Source organism: Thamnophis elegans, chromosome 7, assembly GCF_009769535.1.
Source record: "Thamnophis elegans isolate rThaEle1 chromosome 7, rThaEle1.pri, whole genome shotgun sequence".
Lineage (NCBI taxonomy): Eukaryota > Metazoa > Chordata > Lepidosauria > Squamata > Colubridae > Thamnophis > Thamnophis elegans.
This window is the reverse complement of record NC_045547.1, coordinates 53,735,688-53,755,539: the sequence shown is the minus strand read 5'-3', so window position 1 is coordinate 53,755,539 and position 19,852 is coordinate 53,735,688. Positions and strand designations below refer to the sequence as shown.

At 41.0% G+C, this 19,852-nt stretch overlaps 1 protein-coding gene across 4 annotated transcripts in view; it reads left to right on the top strand.

The window, feature by feature from the left end:
• ARID2 (AT-rich interaction domain 2) overlaps window positions 1–19,852 on the top strand; it is a 171,756-nt gene that overhangs the window by 134,276 nt on the left and 17,628 nt on the right. For all 4 annotated transcript variants that reach the window (XM_032221274.1, XM_032221275.1, XM_032221273.1 and 1 more), the window contains 3 exons: window positions 5,150–5,235; window positions 14,511–14,634; window positions 14,716–14,807. In XM_032221274.1, the coding sequence (XP_032077165.1) occupies window positions 5,150–5,235; window positions 14,511–14,634; window positions 14,716–14,807 (302 nt within the window). The remainder of the gene's footprint in view (window positions 1–5,149; window positions 5,236–14,510; window positions 14,635–14,715; window positions 14,808–19,852) is intronic.

Sequence of the window (19,852 nt, the reverse complement as noted above, 5' to 3'; positions counted from 1 at the left end):
TGGTTAATCTCTCAGGCCCCACAGCTAATCAGAGGCTCAGCGGCTTTGATGTTAATGATTTATGCATATTTTTAATAATTTCAGGTAGTTCTTCAAATTCCCAGCTTTCCATGATGTCCAGTTCTAAAGTTAGAATTAGCTATACAGTTATTTCAGAGTTCTGGTCCACCTTAAGTTTGTCCACTTCCACTGCTGTAGGGGAGAACGATGAGAGCCATCTTGGTCTTTTGTTCTTCCTTAATATCCAGTTCCAAGATTGCAGTTAGTTATACAAAGTCTTATTTTGAGACTCTGGTCCACCTTAAGTTTTAGCTACTATGGGACCGGAAGTGAAGCCGGGGCCATCTTAATCTTTTGCAGTAAAATAAAAAGGCAAAGGAGGGAAAAGAAAAGAAAAAGAAATCCTAGCATTTTCCAGTTTTTATCTCTGTAATAATTCTTCTCCCTGTCACCTTCCATCTCCGATCAGCTACAGCTGATTAGAAAGACCGTTGGCTTACCGGATCGGTCGTTCTCTGGGCACTGTGGGAGAGTCCAAGCATGGTTTAACACAGTCTATCTCCCCTAGAACTGAGTATCCTTTTTCCTCTTTGACCACGCCTCACTTTGCCTCTACAATCTCAGATTAAAAATGAAGAACACTCCATTCAGGACTGCCTTCACTGTTCCTCGAAGTCATCACCAGAGGCAATAAGATCCTGGGCAGGTTTGGACTCTCCCGCAGCACCCAGAGAATGACCGTTCAGGTAAGCCAATGGTCTTTCTCCTGAGCGCTGCTTGGAGAGTCCAAGCATGGGACATACCCAAGCTATGATGTCCCAGGGCGGGAAGAATTCGTAGAGTCCGGAGCCTCTGCAACCTTTTGTAAAATTCTTCGCCCCAATGAGATTTCGGCTGAGGCAAAGGTGCCTATTTTGTAATTGCGAATGAAGGCTGTGGGGGACGCCCACGTGGCTGCCCGACAAATATCGATGATTGACACCTGGGTCGCCCACGCAGCAGACGTGGCTGTACTTCTTGTGGAGTGAGCCATCATATGGCACGGCACGGCCTTGCCGTGAAGTTCCTACACCAGTTTAATGCCACCCGCAACCACCGTCTGATGGTATGCGACGAAGCTTTTCGCCCTTGCGACCCAGGATGAAAGGAGACAAAAAACGACTCAGATCATCGGAACTCTCTGGTTCTCCTGACATAGATGCGTACAGCATGTCTCACGACCAACTTGTGCCAGTCTCTTTCCCGGGGATGCGATGGTTTGGGACAGAAGTTGGGAAGAATCACCTCCTGTGACCTGTGAAACAGGGTGTTCACTTTAAGAATGAAGGTGGGGTCGAGACATGGGATGACTCTCTCTGGATGGGCAATACACAGGTCCTCCCTGACAGATAGGCGGCAGGGCGCTAACAGATATTCTCCTGGCTGAGGTGATAGCTACCAGGAAGGCAGTCTTAATAGTTGGGTGTCGAAGAGACGTGGTTCGAAGCGGCTCAAACGGGACCCCCATCAAGGCCCTAAGAATGAACAGCAAGTTCCAAGACGGTGTATCATAGGAGGCCTGATGTTTGAAGCACCCTTCAGGAAACTCTTAACCAGAGGGTGCTGGCTCAAGGTGCGGGAGCAACCTCTGGAGAGAATGGTAGACAAAGCCGCTACATGGCAGCGCAGGGTGTTGGGGGCCAAGCCCTTTTCCAACCTCTCTTGTAGAAAGTCTGAGGAATAGACTTGAGAGACCGCCTTCTGCCGATTACCTCCCTTCGACCCATCAGATCGCACAGATTGGGCCTCCTCCGAGTTCCATCCGCCAGTCAGTGCCGACTGGCGACTACGCGGAGGAGAGCCTTCTCAGTAGCAGCTCCGACCCTTTGGAACGATCTCCCCGTGGAGATTCGTACCCTCACCACCGTCCAGACCTTCCGCGCAGCCCTTAAGATCTGGCTATCCCGTCAGGCCTGGGGATAAGATTTTCATCCGCCCCACCCGAATGCTGAATGAATGTTGTGTTTTATTGTTTTATTTTATTCACATATTATTTCATGTTTTGTCTTGCACTCCTTCCCCACGAATTGTAAGCCGCCCTGAGTCCCCTCAGGGAAAAGGGCGGCCTATAAATGACAATAAAATCTACAAAAAATCTACAAATCTACAAATAGAGACCTTTGTGTCCTGCAATCCTTTCTCTTGGCACCAGGTGGAGTACACCTTCCAAGTGGCCTCATATATTCTGGACGCCTGAATGGTTTGAATGACCTTGTCTGAAAACTTCTGTTCCCTCAGGAGGTCCCCCTCAAGTGCCAGACGGCTAGTTGTAGCCACTGGGGGTCTGGATGAAGGATCGCCCCCTGGCTGAGGGAGATGGTCTCCTGCGTACCAGCACCTCCTGGGCCAATGGGGTGCCACAAGCAGGATCTCCACGTCTTCTTCCAGCCGCTTGGTCACAACTTGCGGAATGAGCGGGAGAGGAGGGAACACATACAGAAGCCCTGGAGGCCACTTGCACCTCAGGGCATTCGTCCCCTCCGCCCCTGGAGACCAGTAACGGGAATAGAAGCGAGTCAGGTGGGTGTTGTGGAGAGTGGCGAAGAGGTCGAACTGTGGTTCGCCGAACCTCTGTACAATCTGATTGAAAATGTCTGGGTGTAGCTGCCACTCTGAATGGTCGATCGTCTGTCAGCTCAACCAATCTGCTTTCTGGTTGCTGGTCCCGGAGATGTGGTCCGACCTGATGGAAAGCAGGTGGTGTTCCGCCCACCTGCCCAGAGCTTCCGCCTCCGTCATGAGTGATCTAGAGTGCGTGCCGCCTTCCCTGTTGATGTGGGCCTTTGTTGGCACATCGGTGACTACAGCACGTGATGACCCGCAATCTGAGGGGAGAACTGACGGAGAGCCAGCCTGGCCGCTCTTAGCTCCAACCAGTTTATGCTGTGGAAGGACTCCCTCTGGCTCCACAGTCCCTGAGCTAGCTCGCCCTGGCAGTGAGCTCCCTACTCTTGAAGGCTGGCATCGGTGGTCACTACAAGTCTCTCGGGTTCTTTGAACAGAGACCCTTTCTCTACCGCTTTCATCTTCCACCAAGATAAGAGAGCAGAGCACCTTTGGAGGTACTCTCACACGCCTATGCCCTTTGCATGGGCAGAAGGAACCATTGTAGTTCCCTGGCATGGAGACGAGCCCAGGGGACTACCTTCAGGCAGGAAATCATAATGGCCAGAATTTGAGACAACTGGACAATTTGTACCAACCTGGCCGCGCTGCAAAGGCACACTCTGTCCCAGAGAGACTTCAACCGCTCTGGCAATAGGAAAACCTGACAAGAGTTCGAGTCCAGAATAACCCCCAGGTGTTGTATCCTCGTAGTTGGCTCCAGGTGGCTCTTCTTCAGGTTTACTGAGAAGTTGTGCTGTTGGAGTGTTCTGATGGTGATCCGGATGTCCTGCCAAGCTTGGGCCCGGCTTGGGGAGTGAATTATCATGTCATCGAGAACGGGGCGGTTTCGGAGGTGGGCCGCCACAACCACCAACAGTTTCATGAATGTCCTGGGAGCCGAGGACAGACCGAAGGGGAGAGCTTGGTATTGGTAGTGCTCCCCCTCGAAGAAGAACCTCAGGAACTTCCTGTGGGCTGGGTGGATCGGGACTTGAAGATTGCCTCGTCTTACGCAATCCAAGATGGAGTTGAAGAATTGCATTTTGAACCTCCGATATGCCAGATAGAGGTTTAGGCGCTTTAGATTGAGAATGGCCCTCCATCCCCCTGATGCTTTGGGCACTAGAAACAGTATGGAGTAAAACCCCTGTTTCTCCTGCTCCTTGGGGACCGGTTCTATGGCTTTTATCTGAACTAAGTGGCGGATCTCCGCCTGCATGAGTTCCCTTTTCAGGGAACTCCTGGGAGTTGGACAGCGGATGAACGTTCTTTGGGGAAAGGACAGAAATTCCAGAAGGAGACCCATCCTGACCCTATTCAGTACCCACTGGTCTGTGGTTATCTTCGCCCACCTGTCGGCGTAAAATTGCAGCCGACCCCCTATGAAAGGATCCCTGCGGAAGTTTCGGGAATTGGATCCACCATGAAAGGGCTTGCGAAAGGAACTTTGTTGGTGTTGCTGCCTACCCCGTGCTCCGAAGGAACCCCTGTCCTGACCCCTATCGCCCTGCTGGGTGTAGGATCTATGGTAGGAAGAAGAGGTGGAAGGCTTCTAGAAAGGAATGTTATATTTTGACAACAACACATTCTACATTTCTACTCCTTACTATTCCCCCTCCCATTTACCCCACTAATGAAACAGCATAGAAAAATAATAGAGACTGTGGCAGGCCAAAGATCCTAAAAGGAATATGACTGCCGGCCTGACAAATACAATGTTTTGATGGTGAAAATAAGACAAAATTATTGTAAGACATACTATTATGTAAGTCTTTAGAGTTATGCATATGTTTTGTACATCAGTGGAATCTCTGGAATGAGATTTTCATTTTGAATTTCTAGACTAGTAGAGAGGAAATGCTGTATAGAGAATCAAAGCAAGCACAAGATTTAAAAAAATAATAAAAGAGTGTTAATGGTTAAAAATTTAACTATAAGAATAGAGTCTAATTACAATTGATAATTTATTATTAATAAAAGCTTGTGCTGAAGATATGAATGCTATTACATCTCTCTGAATGTGCTCCCACTTACCTGAGAGTAGTCTCCTTTGACTTTATTGAGATCTATACAATTGGACAGTCAGTTCCTTTTGATATGAGATTAAAATATAGTTGTATCTAAATTTTTTAAACTGGTAATAGTGACTTAATATATCAAATATATTCAGTAAATGCAGGATTTTTAAGTATTCTGCAATTAACTAGAAGATTGTTTTCCAAAATCATCTGATTCCTATTATTTTCATTTTTCAGTAAAATAACAAAGCTATGTGTATTATTAACCTACAAAATGATTTTTAAAAATTCACTCTCTTTGATTTATGTTGCTGATTATCCATATTGACTGGACAGTTTACAGAATCTCCTATGATGCTGTCCATTCAGGTACAGTCTCCATTCATTCATTTGGATGTGTATAATCCCTAGTGGTTGTACAAGTTCACCAGTCAGACTTAATTAATTCCAGTATGATTTAATACTACTTTCTCTTTCTGAAACAGGATAAGCATTGCTCACGAGATGCACTCCTTGCGGGATTAAAGCAAGATGAACATGGACAAGTAGGAAGTTCAAAACCTTCCACAAAGTAAGAGGTGTAAACTCCCTTAATAATCAAATACTCAGAATACTCAGAAAGATATTTCATTATGTTCAATATGGAAAGAATTGCAGGTTATATATTTTATGATGAATTTTGTGAAAATATGACACATTAAAGCAAGGAAATTGTTAAATTAAAAGTCTAATTAAAGGTTCCAAAGTAGGTCTGACAGAAAATTAAAGTGCTTAATGGGTGATGAATTGCTTATCAATCTGTACATATCCATATGGAGTAGGTGGTCCACAAGTGATGTGCAAACATGAATACAGACGCCATCAAATTGGTGTTGACTCTCAGTAACCATATAAATAGACCTTCTCCACAATGATCTATCCCCAAATTGGCTCTTCAATACATTCAGTGTTATACTTAGCAGTATTGTAATCAAGTCCATCCATCTTGCTGCTGTTTGTTTTCTTTTCTTTTCTTCCCTCTTCTCTCCCAGCACCACACACTTCTCAAGAAAGCTAGGACTTCACATTACATGTCCAAAATATGATAATTTGAGCTATGAGCATTGTTGCTCAAATTAAAAACTCTGGCTTGATTAGTTCTATAATTCCTTTATTTGTTTGCCTAGTTATCTATAGTATAGGTATTCTTAAATCCCAAAATTCAAAAGCATCAATACTTTTTATATCCTCTTTTTTTGAAGTCCATGTTTTTACTTCCATAGGATGTCAAAAAAAACACCATTATATACACAATCTGATTTTTGTAAGTGTAGACACAACATGGTGTTTGAGTATCTTTCTATGAGTATCTTTATTGCTAAACTGCAGGTGCTGATATGACTCCCAGCCCCACTATTGATAGTCAATCCTAAAAAATAAAAGCTATCCACCACTTCATATCTTAATTTTCAGTTCTAATACTGATAGTTATACCTGATGCCATATATTAATTTTGGTTTTCTTTCTATTTAACATTTGGGGATTTTTTTGTGCTTCTTGAATTCCATTAATAGAATTTGCAGATCATTTGTATTTGCAACTTTTGAGTAGCGTCTTCAGCATAGTATAGTTATTAATACTTTTTCTTCCAGTTTAAAACTTGCTCATCTTCCAGTCCAGTTAACTTCAATACAGGTAGTCCTTGACTTACAATCAAAATTGAGCCCAAAATTTCTGTTGTGAAGTGAGACATTTGTTAAGTGAGTTGATGTTAGTAACCTGATTGTTAAGTGAATCCACATTGACTTCCCCATTGATTTTGCTTGTCAGAAGGTTGCATAAATTCATGCAATGGTGAAAAGTATGAACCAGTTGCCAAGCAACTGAATTTTGGTCACATGATCATGGGGCCATTACATTGTAATGTCACTTTTTTCAGTGCTGTTGTAACTTTGAACAGGCACTAAATCAACTGTTGTAAGTTGAGGACTACCTGTATAGAACATACATACATTGATTTGCCTCTGGCAAATTAAGAAACTCAGGTTAGTTTTGGGGGAGTTTTGGAGTTCTTGTTGGTTTGCTACATCTGAAGGCTTGATCACCACTTGGAACAGGGTGGCATCTGAAGCTCCGGATCTGATTGCACCTATGTGCAATCTATGTTACCTCTTGTGGAACCCATCACTTCCCATAGTTTAGGGATTTGAAGCAAGAGAGGTCTAGGCATTGCTGGTACTCTACTGGGGACGTATTTGGGTAAACATGGGTTAAACCCAACTTTGTGACAGTAAAAGTCACTTGAATTCACTCACAGTGGGATACTGTCTTTGTTGAAATTCCAGATAAATATCTGAGGCAAAGTCTTGCTTGGTAATCTGGAAAAGATTTGGATCTGTTAGTGCTGATGGGTCCTTAGGATTATGAGCTCAGCCATTTGGTCTTTAAATCCATGTCCCTAAGCTTTGGATGGTGTGTGAGTGGATTTTAACGGTGGTGAATTCTTGAGTGAGAAGGTTCCTGTATGTCTTAAGGAGGCTCTGGTATGCCACCTCCTTGAGAAAGCATTGCTGGACTCCACAATACTGGATTTGTATTTGTATTTTATTATTTGTATGCCGCCCTTCTCCGGGAGGACTCAGGGCAGCGAACAATTCAAGGGGGAAAAAGGGGAACATAAAAAGACAAAATACAAATAATAAAAGTAGACAACAGTCGCACAACCATACATGTCGAGAGGGGAGGGAACTCATCACCCCCAGGCCTGCCAGCAAAGCCAGGTTTTGATGGCTTTTCGGAAGGCCTGGAGAAAGGTGAGGGTCCGAATCCCTGCGGGGAGTTCATTCCAGAGGGCCGGAGCTGCCACAGAGAAGGCCCTCCCCCGGGTAATAGCCAGGTGGCATTGGCTAGTAGATGGCACCCGGAGGAGGCCCACCCTGTGAGATCTAATGGGTCTGTGGGAGGTAATTGGCAGCAGGCGGTCTCTCAATTTTCATCCAGTATCCAATATCATCTTTGAGGCAAAGGTGATTGAGAAATTAGTTGTGCAACAACTCCAGAAGGCCTTGGATAAAGTGGAATATTTGGATCCTTTTTAATCAGGGTTTAAACCGGGGTATGGAATGAAAACTGCATTGGTTGTACTTTTAGTTGATATCTGATATGGGCAGAATGGGGGTTCTGCATCTAGCCTTTGCCATGTCTTGATCTCTTGTCAGCTTTTGATACCATCGACTATGGTATTTTTGTGGATAGACTTAGAGCAGCGATGGGTAACCTTTTTTGGCTCCCGTGCCAAAAGCAGGGGGAGTGCAGTGTCATGCACGGGTGTGCCACACCCATAATGCTATGCGCGCAACCAGCCCCCCCCCCCCAGCTTTTGGCATAGTTTTTTCACCTTCCCCAGACTCCAGAGGCTTTCTAGGAGCCTGGGGAGGGCAAAAACAACCCCTCTCATGTGCCATAGGTTCGCCAGCATGGACTTAGAGGATTGAGGGTGGGTGGCATTGTGATGTGGTAGTTCACCTCCTTTCTCAAGGTTTGATTCCAGTCAGTGGTTGTTTGAGGAAAACAGATCCCCATCTTTGCCCCTATTATGTGGGTTGCCACAGGGGTTGGTGCTTTCTTTTCCCCTATTTAACATTTAAAGAATGTTAAATGTTAAACATTTAAAGCCCCTGGATGAGTTAATCCATTGTCATGTGGTATCACCAATATGCTGATACACAATTGTATATCTTCACACATGGTGAATTAAGCAATACTGTGGATGCCTTATCCCAGTGTCTGGAAGCTGTGAGGGTCTGGATGGGGAACAACAGACTTCAACTGAACTTTGGCAATATGGAGTAGTTTTAGGTTTAAGGACTATCCAGTTCTGGGACTATATCATCTGAATGGTGTTACATTGCCCCAAACAGATTCCATTCTCAATCTAGTGTCCTTCTGGATTTCTGGAGGAGATAGTAATCGTCATTAGAGGGCCCTTTGCACAACTTCATATTGCATGCCAGTTGCTCCCATTCCTAGATCGAGAGGCCCTTCTCATGGTCACTCATGCCCTAGTCATATCCCAGTTGGACTATTGTAATGCACTCTACATGGGACTGCCATTGAAGACCACCCAGAAACTTCAAAATAGAATGATGCAGGCAGTTATTTGTGCTCCTTGTAGAATACAAGTTACACCTCTGCTGTGCAAGATGCATTGGTAATTTATTTTCAGATCCAATTCAATGTGCTAGCCTTGACCTTTAAAGCCGTACATGGGACCAGGTTATTAGAGGGATAAAACTTTACCCAGTTACATCCTTCTATCCCACCAAATCTAGTAGAGAAGGTATGCTGCAAGTTCTGTCATTTTGGGACTAGGCAATGAACCTTCTTGTCAATGACACTATGGTTGTAGAATATCCTCCCCCAAGTTTAGGCTGCTCATACTTTCCAAATGCCCTTTAAGATTTGGCTTTGCCATCAAGCCTGGGGATCCCACAGAACTAGTAGGTATTATGATAGTTCCATTATTGTTAACATTCATTCGTCTATTATATTTTAGCTGCCTTTTATAGTTTTTTTTAATGTGAATACAACAACAACAACAATAATAGTAATTATCATCATCATCTGCCAGACTGTCCCGCCTCCTTTACATGAACAATCTGAATCCATATGGAGAAACACCATCTGAAACAGAATCGCTGCTCAACACCGTTTACATATATAGCCAAGATATTACAGATTTTGGAGTTTGGATTGGACAAATGTGCCACACTTACTATGAGACAAGGAAAAATGGTGAAAACTGAAGGAATCAAGATGCCCCAGAGTCTGCATGAAGATATTACCTGGGTATCCTTCAAGCTGACAATATCAAGCACACTGAAGTCAAGAAAAAGATTAGAGATCAATACATCAAGAGAGTGAAGAAGATCTCAATGGAATCCAAACTCAATGGAGTCAATGAAGAAAATGTTATCAAGGCAATCAACACCTGGGCAATTCCAATCTTTAGATACACAGCAGGAATAGTGGACTGGACTCAAGCAGTACTAAATGCAATGGATAGGAAGGCCAGAAAAATAATGACAATGAATCATGCTTTTCATCCTCGCAGCGACATTGACAGACTCTACCTACCAAAGCAAAAAGGTGGGGTGGAATGTTGCAAGTACATCAAATGATTGAAGAAGAAGAACGGGCTTTGGAAGAATATCTGAAGGACAATGAAGAAGATGCACTGAAGTTAGTATGGCAGGAAGGCTAACTGACTAACCAAAATGGCCTACAAGAAAAGACCAAATGAAGAACAAATTGGAGGCATGGGAAGACAAAGCACTACATGGCCAATTCATTTTTAAAAAGAGCAGGGAAAGCAGATAATAATAAGACCTGGCAATGATTAAGAGCATGAAAGTTGAAGAAAAAGTCCAAGGGACTAATTCTGACTGCACAAGATCCAGCCTTAAGGACAAATGCATACAAAGCCAGAATTGAAAAGACGGCAACAGATAGAATGTGCCACAGAGGTGTTATTCAACAGGTTCTGACCAGTTCTGGAGAACCGGTAGTGGAAATTTTGAGTATTTCGGAGAACCAGTAAATACTACCTCTGACTGGCCCGGCCCCCATCTATTCTCTGCCTCCCTAGTCCCAGTTGATTGTAAGGGAATGGGGATTTTGCAGTAACCTTCCCCTGAAGTGGGGAGGGAATGGAGATTTTACAATACCCTTCCCCTGCCATGCCCACCAAGCCATACCCACCAAGCCTTGCCCACAGAACCGGTAGTAATTTTTTTAAATCCCACCACTGATGTGCCACCTATGAAAATAAGCTGAAGAAACAGTGGACCACCTGGTAAGTTGCTGCAAGAAGATTGCACAGACTGACTACAAGCAGCAGCATGATAAAGTAGCAACAATAGTGCATTGAAAGATCTGCAAGAAATATCATTTGACTGCAAGCAACAACTGGTGTGACCATAAAATAGAGAAAGTCACAGAAAATGAAGAAAAATTGGCACCTGCCACATAACACCCCAGACTTAACAATTGTTGATAAGAAAGACAAAAAAGTCTGGGTAGTGGATGTGACAGTGCCTGGAGATGCAGAATAGAATAGCAATAGCAATAGCAGTTAGACTTATATACCGCTTCATAGGGCTTTCAGCCCTCTCTAAGCGGTTTACAGAGTCAGCATATTGCCCCCAACAACAATCCGGGTCCTCATTTTACCCACCTCGGAAGGATGGAAGGCTGAGTCAACCCTGAGCCGGTGAGATTTGAACAGCCGAACTGCTGAACTGCAGTCAGCTGAAGTAGCCTGCAGTGCTGCATTTAACCACTGCGCCACCTGCGCCTGAAGAAGATAACAAAATATAAAGATCTACAAATAGAAATAGAGCAACTGTGGCAAAAACAAGCAAAGATAGTATCAATAGTAATGGGCACCCTGAGTGCAATCCCAAAACAGTTAGACCACCACTTGAGCACCATTGGCAGTGACAAATTTGCCATCAATTAATTGCAAAAGGTGGCTTTACTCAGAAAAGTTTCCACCCTGCGACAACACCATCAAACATCTGGATCTGTCTATCCCAGATCCTTAGTGAGAACACAATAGGTAGACAAAAATCCCAAACCCAGTCTGAACATCTGCCTCACTGTGCAATCATCATTATCAACAACAACAATAAGCAGCACATGTTCAAGATTTGGAAGAAGAATCACGTGGATATGGAAATCAATGAATAAAGACATGGATCAGAAGCGTGTTATTTTGAAGCACAAGCTATTCACTAATGCAGAATTACAAGAGGTTGTAAACAGAGCAGTGCAATATCAAGGCTTAAGTATAATTGATAATAGAGATAATTTAGAAGTGGAGCAACAAGTAGTGGAGAAAAGGAAGGAAAACAGAGAAGCGAATGAGGAACAAAATGCAAGACCTGGATTAGATCTTGAAGAACCAACAGCTACAGCTGAACTAACTGAGAAGATTAAGACTCAGATGGAAAACATGGAAATATTTTGATTGCCAAAACAGAATCAAGTTAGTAAGAGACGTTTGGCTAAATTATTGAAGAATGTGAATGAAGCTATCCAGACTATTCCAACAGAAACATTACTTGAACGAATTACTTAATGTATGCAGTAGTTTATATTACTACTGAAGAATTAGGCTTGAAAATTGGAAAGAATAAAGCAATTAAGAAGGGGAAAAAAACGAAGTGAAAAATCTGCCTGGAGTTAAAAATAAAGAAATTCTTATTGGTTTTAAGTAATTTGAAGAATTTGAGGCAAGGAAACCTGAAAAATAAAAAAATCAGATTAGCTTGACAGAAAGATACAACCTGGAAAACAAAGAAATTGCAGTCATTGTTGAAAAAGAGGAAACACAAAGAGTTGTAGCTATTTCAGAGAAAATAAAGCGACGTGACAACCAAATAATGCAGTTTCAGCAAAATTCACAATTTCAAGCGAACCAGCATTATTTCTATAACACGCTTGAAAGTGAACATGTGCTACCACAAGTGAAAACCTAACAAAGAAAATACCCTGAAACACAGTATATAAAAACAAAAATCTAAAAGGGGGATAGAGATTTGATGGGTGAAGTAAATAGCAAACTTTATCATAGTATAGAACACTTTAAAATGATAAACCAAATGCCCCTTAAGATTTCTTCTGACATATTTTGAGGACTGCACATTGAACATGAAAACATACAGTGGATTTAAAAAGTCTATACACCCCGTGTTAAAATTCTAGGTTTTGAGATGTAAAAAAATCAGGCCAAGATAAATCATCCCTCATATTAAAGGAATAGTTTGAAGTGATATTTTAAAAGGATAGTTTCAGGCAATAGTTGAATATGGTCACAGTTTCATGAGTTCTGTCTCTAATCTTAAAGTGGCATTAGAGACATATTTTGGGACTTGGGGCAATTTTAGAAATTTGTATTGAGCAAGTGAAATTAGAGAATGGGACAAGCTGTGCACCATAAAGAAGCTCTGCTAGTGACTTGACTTTAAATAATTTAAATGCTACATTTATAGGAGTTGAACATTATTCTTCCCAGTAGTGGGAACTTAACTTGTGCATCATGTGGATTTAACAATCTCAATATTTATTTTAAGGAGAATAGAGAAAATTATTTCTACTGTCGGTTGAATAATCCCTATATCCACTTAGTTTAGGAAAGCTGAAGGAATACTTGATAACCTTTTGAATAAGCCATTTTGATTGAAAACCATTTTTTCACTTTAAACTTGTTATTATTAGGGTTATGCTGTGAATTGGTGTGAACACCAAGTCTGATGTAGAATAAAACAGTTCAGAGTTCCTTGAGTTAAGACAGTTACCTAACTCATCCTGCCTTTTTGAAGATTCTCAGTAGAATTCCATTATGTAATTTGCCTATGCTGTATAAACACTTTTGAATGTGCAATATTTCTGCATAAATACAATAAAACATTATCTATTCTCCACAGAAGTCCTAAAATTAGATGAAGAGAACCCAACTAAAGAATTGAGCACAAACATTACTCTTGCACATTTATTTACTGATAACAAATTTCCAAAGCTGGATCATCATAATATTTGGCAGTTAAGCGTAGGGCATCACTATCATATTTGGCAGATGTATGTATCATATAAAAATACTTTTTACTTTTTCAATTTTCTACCTAATTCTGTATTAGCTAGATAGCAAAAAAGCTGAACCAATTTATTTTAATGGAAAGAAATTTCAAATTAAAAAATCTAGTGTTCAGTGTCTTTATCCCATTGTCACTGAACCTTCTCAGTTTATTCAGTTTTTTATTTCTCTTCTCCCCAATTATTTCCTTCCTTTTACAAGTATAGAATTGCAGTTCTTACATTTCAGTATTTAAAATATTTTTTCAGCTCAACTACTTTAATTTAGTCTTCCTTTCTTTATCATTTTCTTTTTCTGGTAAACTATTAATTGAGAAAAGTTGTTCAATGGACATACTTGTCTTCCTTGTTAACTAGCAGTTTACTACTACTAGTAGTAGTCTGGTAGAATTGTAATAGTATTCCTCCTTCATCCCATTTTGGCTATATTGATGAGTATCTTACTATACTATATATGACATATTAGACAGTATCACATCAGTATCAAGGATGAGGAGATAAGCTGAGTATAAATTGTAGTCAAAACTTTAAGAATGCTGCTGAAGTGGCTTCAAGAAACAGTTGGTATCAGAAGATTATGTAATTAATCACTGTATTGATTTCTCTGCACCGACATGAAATTTGACATTCTTCATCCTCTCACAGCTGTCTAATATTTATGCAAAGTTAGTTTCTTTTGAAAACATCTGAAGATTTTGCCTTATTTCAGGGAAGGCAAATACATTTTTAGATTTGTGGGATCAAATAAAAAGTTCTAGATGTGCTGCCACTGCAAAATTAAATATTTAAATATGCATAATCTTTCCTCCCCGAAGAATAATATTTTAAATAGTTTAAAAGTATAATAGGGATTATTGGAAGAAAAATACCATTGTTCCTTATTCCAAAGGCTTTCAATTCTTGGGAAGCATTCTCTACCCTTAGCATTTGGAGGAGGACTTATTGCATTTGGGAGTCAGTTGTTATTTAAATGGATAGAGCAACAAAAATTGAAAAATACAGTATATTAATAATGTTGACAAATCATCTTACAAATAAATGACAATTTCTCTAATATATTATTATTTTATTAGTTAAGACATGAACAAAACTACCTTTTCTTGAGGAATAAAATAATTGGAATCTGTTGGCACCAAGCATCAGTTTAACAGAAGGAAACAATACTTGTGCCAGAAATCCCGTGTAATTATTTTTATTTGTAAATCTATTCAGGCCACCAACTGCTGGGGGTTCTTCTTCTACTCCCAGAACACAGAAGGCTATTGTCAATCACCCTAGTGCTGCCCTCATGGCTTTAAGGAGGGGATCACGAAACCTCGTTTTCAGAGATTTCACAGTAAGTAGGATGAATATAAAGATATACTGGAAAGAAATAGTTATGATATTGATACTAAAACTTGTTTTTTTTCTGACTTAGGATGAAAAAGAGGGACCAATTACTAAACACATCCGACTAACAGCTGCCTTAATATTAAAAAATATTGGTAAATATTCAGAATGTGGTCGCAGGTGAGTAGATTATCTCTAATGGAATACTGCATATTTACTCATGCAAATTTTCAGAGATGACAAATGTAAATCCTAAACATTAGTAAATACATTGTACCAGCTTGGAATTTCCTTTTCTCTTTTTGATCTATTCTGACATTTAAACTTCCTGTTCATTTTCTCTTTCATAGTTGTGTAAAAAGGAGTTGGAAAAGAGTTGTTTTAATTAAGGTTACTTGGATTTTGGTGTAGGTTTTAATGTATGTTTGTTCCTTCTTTTTTCCCCCTCCCCTCATTTTTTTTGTATGTATATGGATATTTTCACATACTTTTTCAATTATCTACTATTATTCCACCCAGCAAAAGTGCATGTCTATATATTCAGAATTGGATTCATTGGCATAATTTTAGAAGATGCTTGAGATGAGCAATTCCCTCATTTTCTTCTTTATTGCCTGATCTGTAATGCAATATTTTTCTCTGTGGTGGTCTTTAATGTTTTGGTAATAGTGAGACCATAATAAATTGTCTCCTTTCAATATTTAATACTTTTTCTTAAGAAAACTTAGTGCAGGTAGTCCTCAGCTTACAACCACAAATGAGTCCAAAATTTCTGATGCTAAGTGAGACATTTGTTAAGTGAGTTTTGTCTCTTTATGACCTTTCTTGCCATAGTTGTTAAGTGAATCACTGTAGTTGTTAAGTTAGTAACACGGTTGTTAAGTGAATCTGGTTTCCCCATTGACTTTACTTGTTAGAAGTTCACAAAAGATTATCACATGACCCCTGGACACTGCAGGTGTCATAAATATGAGTCACTTGTCAAGCATCTGAATTTTGATCATATGACCATGGCGATGCTGCAATGGTCATAAGTATGAAAAACGTTCATAATTCACTTTTTTCAGTGCTGTTGTAACTTTGAATGGTCATTAAACTGTTGTAAGTCGAAGACTACCTGTATAAGAAAAAAAACCAGTTATGCATCGTAAAAGTAGGCATATGAACGACAATTAATTTAAGGTAATGTGAGTGCGAAGTGTGGTAATTTTCCTAGTAACTGCGAATGAGTAGTTATGTAGCTATAAAATGTTTTTCCTCGTTGAAAATCTACACTTAATTATCCCAGGTTTTGCCCAACCCATTTGGATTTAAATGAAAATATCATAATGTTGAATGTGTGCCTTTTAGTGTACCATGTTGTTGGTGGGATGCAAGCAACTGGGTTTGGTTTCCAAGGTGATTTCTAGATTAGAGATCCTGGCTTGCAAAGAGAAAAAGAAAAAAGCCAATGTGCTTTGTGGTTGAGGCATTCTGCCCTAAATGGGCCAAAACCTCCTACTACTGTACTGTTCAGCCATTAGCAGGAAATGCTGCCTGTACCATAGGGCAACTAAGTTCAAAAATCTTATGTGCTATTTTCTCTGTCTTAATAAAAAACAATGTGAAAAATTTATATGACCAAGCCAAAGCCATAATTGGTCGATATTAATGAATCCATCTGTTGACAACTATGGTATATGGCAAGTGTTGGTAACCTGTGGCTCCAGATCGACATGCAGGACTCTCATCCCTCTGCCACGGCTCTGTGTTGCACCAGAGGGATGAAAATGCTGTTGCAGCAGTGGCGATGCCAGAGGCTTAGTGTGGGAGCGAAGTGCCTTTGTGCGAAACAGCATTCTGCCTTTGTCGCTGTACATTTCCTGTTGCTGCCTCCATGGCCTGCCCGCTGCTCTCGCAGTGCCTTGTACAGCATAGTGAAATTTAGCATGCTTCACTGTTCTGACCCCCACCTTGTTCGTTCAGAAACAAAAGCCAAATGAAGCTTGCAAAGGAATGTCTTTATCAGTCCTGGCTCGAGCTGGCTGCAAGCCCAAAATAAACACAGATAAAAGGCTCTGGCAAAAACTCTTCACTCAAACTAATACCAAACAGAATTACAGAAATCAAGACACTTATCCAAATGCTTTTCTCAATGGTTACACACGAACGGAGAACTTGACTAGAACAGGAGTGGAACGGAATGGAATGTTGACTTCTGCAACTAGGCGTGGCACCATCAGTCTTTTATCCACAGGAGGAGATCCTTAACGAGCCACAGCTGCTTGTTATCCTCTCCTGTGAGCATTCTGAAATCACTCACAGAAGATTTCTGTGTCAGAGTCTGATAGCAGCTCCAAAGGCTCCTACCGAGCCACAACACTTCAGTATGGGGGAGATGGGATCCCCTCCTCCTCCTGGAGCCCATTATGACACAGAGCCACAATGAGACCCTGGCCCACTCACCCATGGCAGCACCTCACTGTCAGCTCACTGTCGCCTCCCGGATGTCAGTTGCTTTTCCTGAAGAGCCGCCATTATTGTGATGCCCTGCCTCCCTGCTGGCTAGCTGGTATTTGGCTCTCCGCCGATCAACTGATCATCGGCACGGTGCTCCTGGGCTCATCAGCCTCCGGATGTGAGATTCCCAGCACCAGTTCAGGAGTTTCTTTCTCCCCCCACCCCCAGGAGACAGAAAGAGACACACAGAGAGAGACACACATAGAAAGAGGGGGGAGAAAGAAAGAGAGAGAGGGAGAAAAGAGAGAGGGAAAGAGAAAGACAGAGCGGGAGGGAAAAAGAGAAAGAGAGAAAGAGGGAGACAGAAGTGGGAGGGAAAGAGAGAGAGAACCAAGAGACCTAGAGAGAGGGGGAAAGAAAATGAGAGAGAAAAAAGAGAAAGATGGAAGGAAAGAAAGCGAGAGAGAGGAAGGGAAAGAGAGAGAGGTAGGGAAAGAGAGACAGAAAGAGGGAAGGTAAGGGGGAGAGAGAGAGAGAGAAGCGAAAGAGAGGGAAAAGAGAAAGTGAGAGCTAGGGGAGGGAAAGCGAGACGGAGAGAGGGAGGGAGAAAACTGAACATTTTTACAGAACTATAAATATGTTGAGGCCTTTGAGGCAAGCAGCCGGGAGGCAACACCGGGTGTGACAAGAAATGGCTGGGAGGGTGAAGGAGGAGCCAACATCGCAACAACACAACGTGCGGTCTCGACAGTCCGAGACCGCCGTTGACACTTTTGCCACTGGATGGTCCAGCAGGACCTAAACTGTCCCGTAGAGATGGTGAACAGGAAGACAAAGCCTTGCTGGTCTCAGGGACATCGCAAAGTCCCTGATTGACCCAAGGGAAGCGCTTCAAGCCAGTGGCAAACAGGCAGCCCCCAGGCTGACAAAGTCAAAGACGACTCCGGAAGAAAGGAAGTGAAAGTGAGTCCATCGGGTGAGGTTTTTTTTTATTCTGAGAAAGATTGCCCAAAGAAACTTTTTTTTAAAAGATAAATTAGTCCTTTAAGTAAAAGAAAAAAGCGGCGAATTTAATTCTTATTGGACTGCCTTGGAAAGTTTTTGTTTTTTCTTGTAACGATATTTTGTGGATTGAAGTGACCGTAATGTTTCCTGTTTCTCCGCTTGAAGTGAACGGATTGATTTTTTTTCCTCTATTTTTTATCACCGTATTTTTTGGCTTAAATTAAAACTCTTTCTTTGTTCTTTCTTTGAAACAATGTATCATTTGTTCATTCCTATTTGATCTTACTGACTTTGTAACTGAAGGGTTTGCAACTTGCTTACAAAATCTGATAAAGAGTCAAGGGCACGAATTGTTTTTTCCAGGTGCTTTTGGAAAATATTTTGGCAAGAGAAGGAAAGGAAAGAAAAAAATAGAACCCTTCTCCTTTGAAGAGTATAAAAGAACTTGGGCTTAAGTTAACAATATACATACATACATACATACATACATACATACATACATACATACATACATTGTATTTGTGCTGATAAATAAATAAAGGGAGACTTTATTTAGACTAGTATAGATCTATTTCAAGCTATTTAGCTCTCATCAGCTAGTCATACCCTTACTGGGATTCGAACCTGGGCTGTATTACATATTAGGCAGATGTGTTAACCACATCTGCCTAATATGTAATACGTTACAGACCATGTGTTCGAATCCCAGTAAGGGTATGGCTAGCTGATAAGAGCTAAATAGCTTGAAATAGATCTATACTAGTCTCCCTTTATTTATTTATCAGCACAAATGTCTGGATGGTCTCTTGTGATGAGCCGATAGACAGAGAATGGAAGCAGTGAGCTTCCTCCCATATTTGGGCATACCAGGGGTTGTGACACTAATTACATACCTGTTTCCCTGGCTCAGCTGATAAAGGAGGAGTGCCTGTGGCTTAGTGGTTAACACATCTGCCTAATATGTAATACAGCCCAGGTCCGAATCCCAGTAAGGGTATGGCTAGCTGATGAGCGCTAAATAGCTTGAAATAGATCTATACTAGTCTCCCTTTATTTATTTATATGCACAAATACAACACAAATGTAACAAAGGCAACAGTAAAAATATTGGGTTTCTGTCTGGATGGTCTCTTGTGACGAGCCGATAGACAGAGAATGGAAGCAGTGAGCTTCCTCCCATATTTGGGCATACCAGGAGTTGTGACACTAATTAGATAGATAGATAGATAGATAGATGATAGATAGATAGATAGATAGATAGATAGATAGATAGATAGATAGATAGATAGATAGATAGATGATAGAGATAGATAGATAGATAGATAGATAGATAGATAGATGATAGATAGATAGATAGATAGATAGATAGATAGATAGATAGATAGATAGATAGATGATAGATAGATATAGAGAGAGATACATACACACATACAAACATACATACACACACACACACACACACACACAGACACAAAAGAAGCTTGGAAGGCTAGAGTGGCAGTGGCTATCAGACTCCTTTTTTCTTTTTTTCTTCATTTTTTTTTTTGAAAAATGGATCAATATTGAGATGAGGAAACCTTAAAATTTTGAAACATCCTGGCTGAAATTCAAAATATTTTGGAAGGATTTGGGAGATTTGAGAAGAAGTTGGATAGACTATTGTTTCTCACAGCAAAAGATGATGGGGTTGGAGCCCCAAAAATTAAAGAAGAGAATGAAAATATAGAAGATAAAGACAAGATGTTGTTTAATGATATACATATATGTGTTGTATTAGTAAA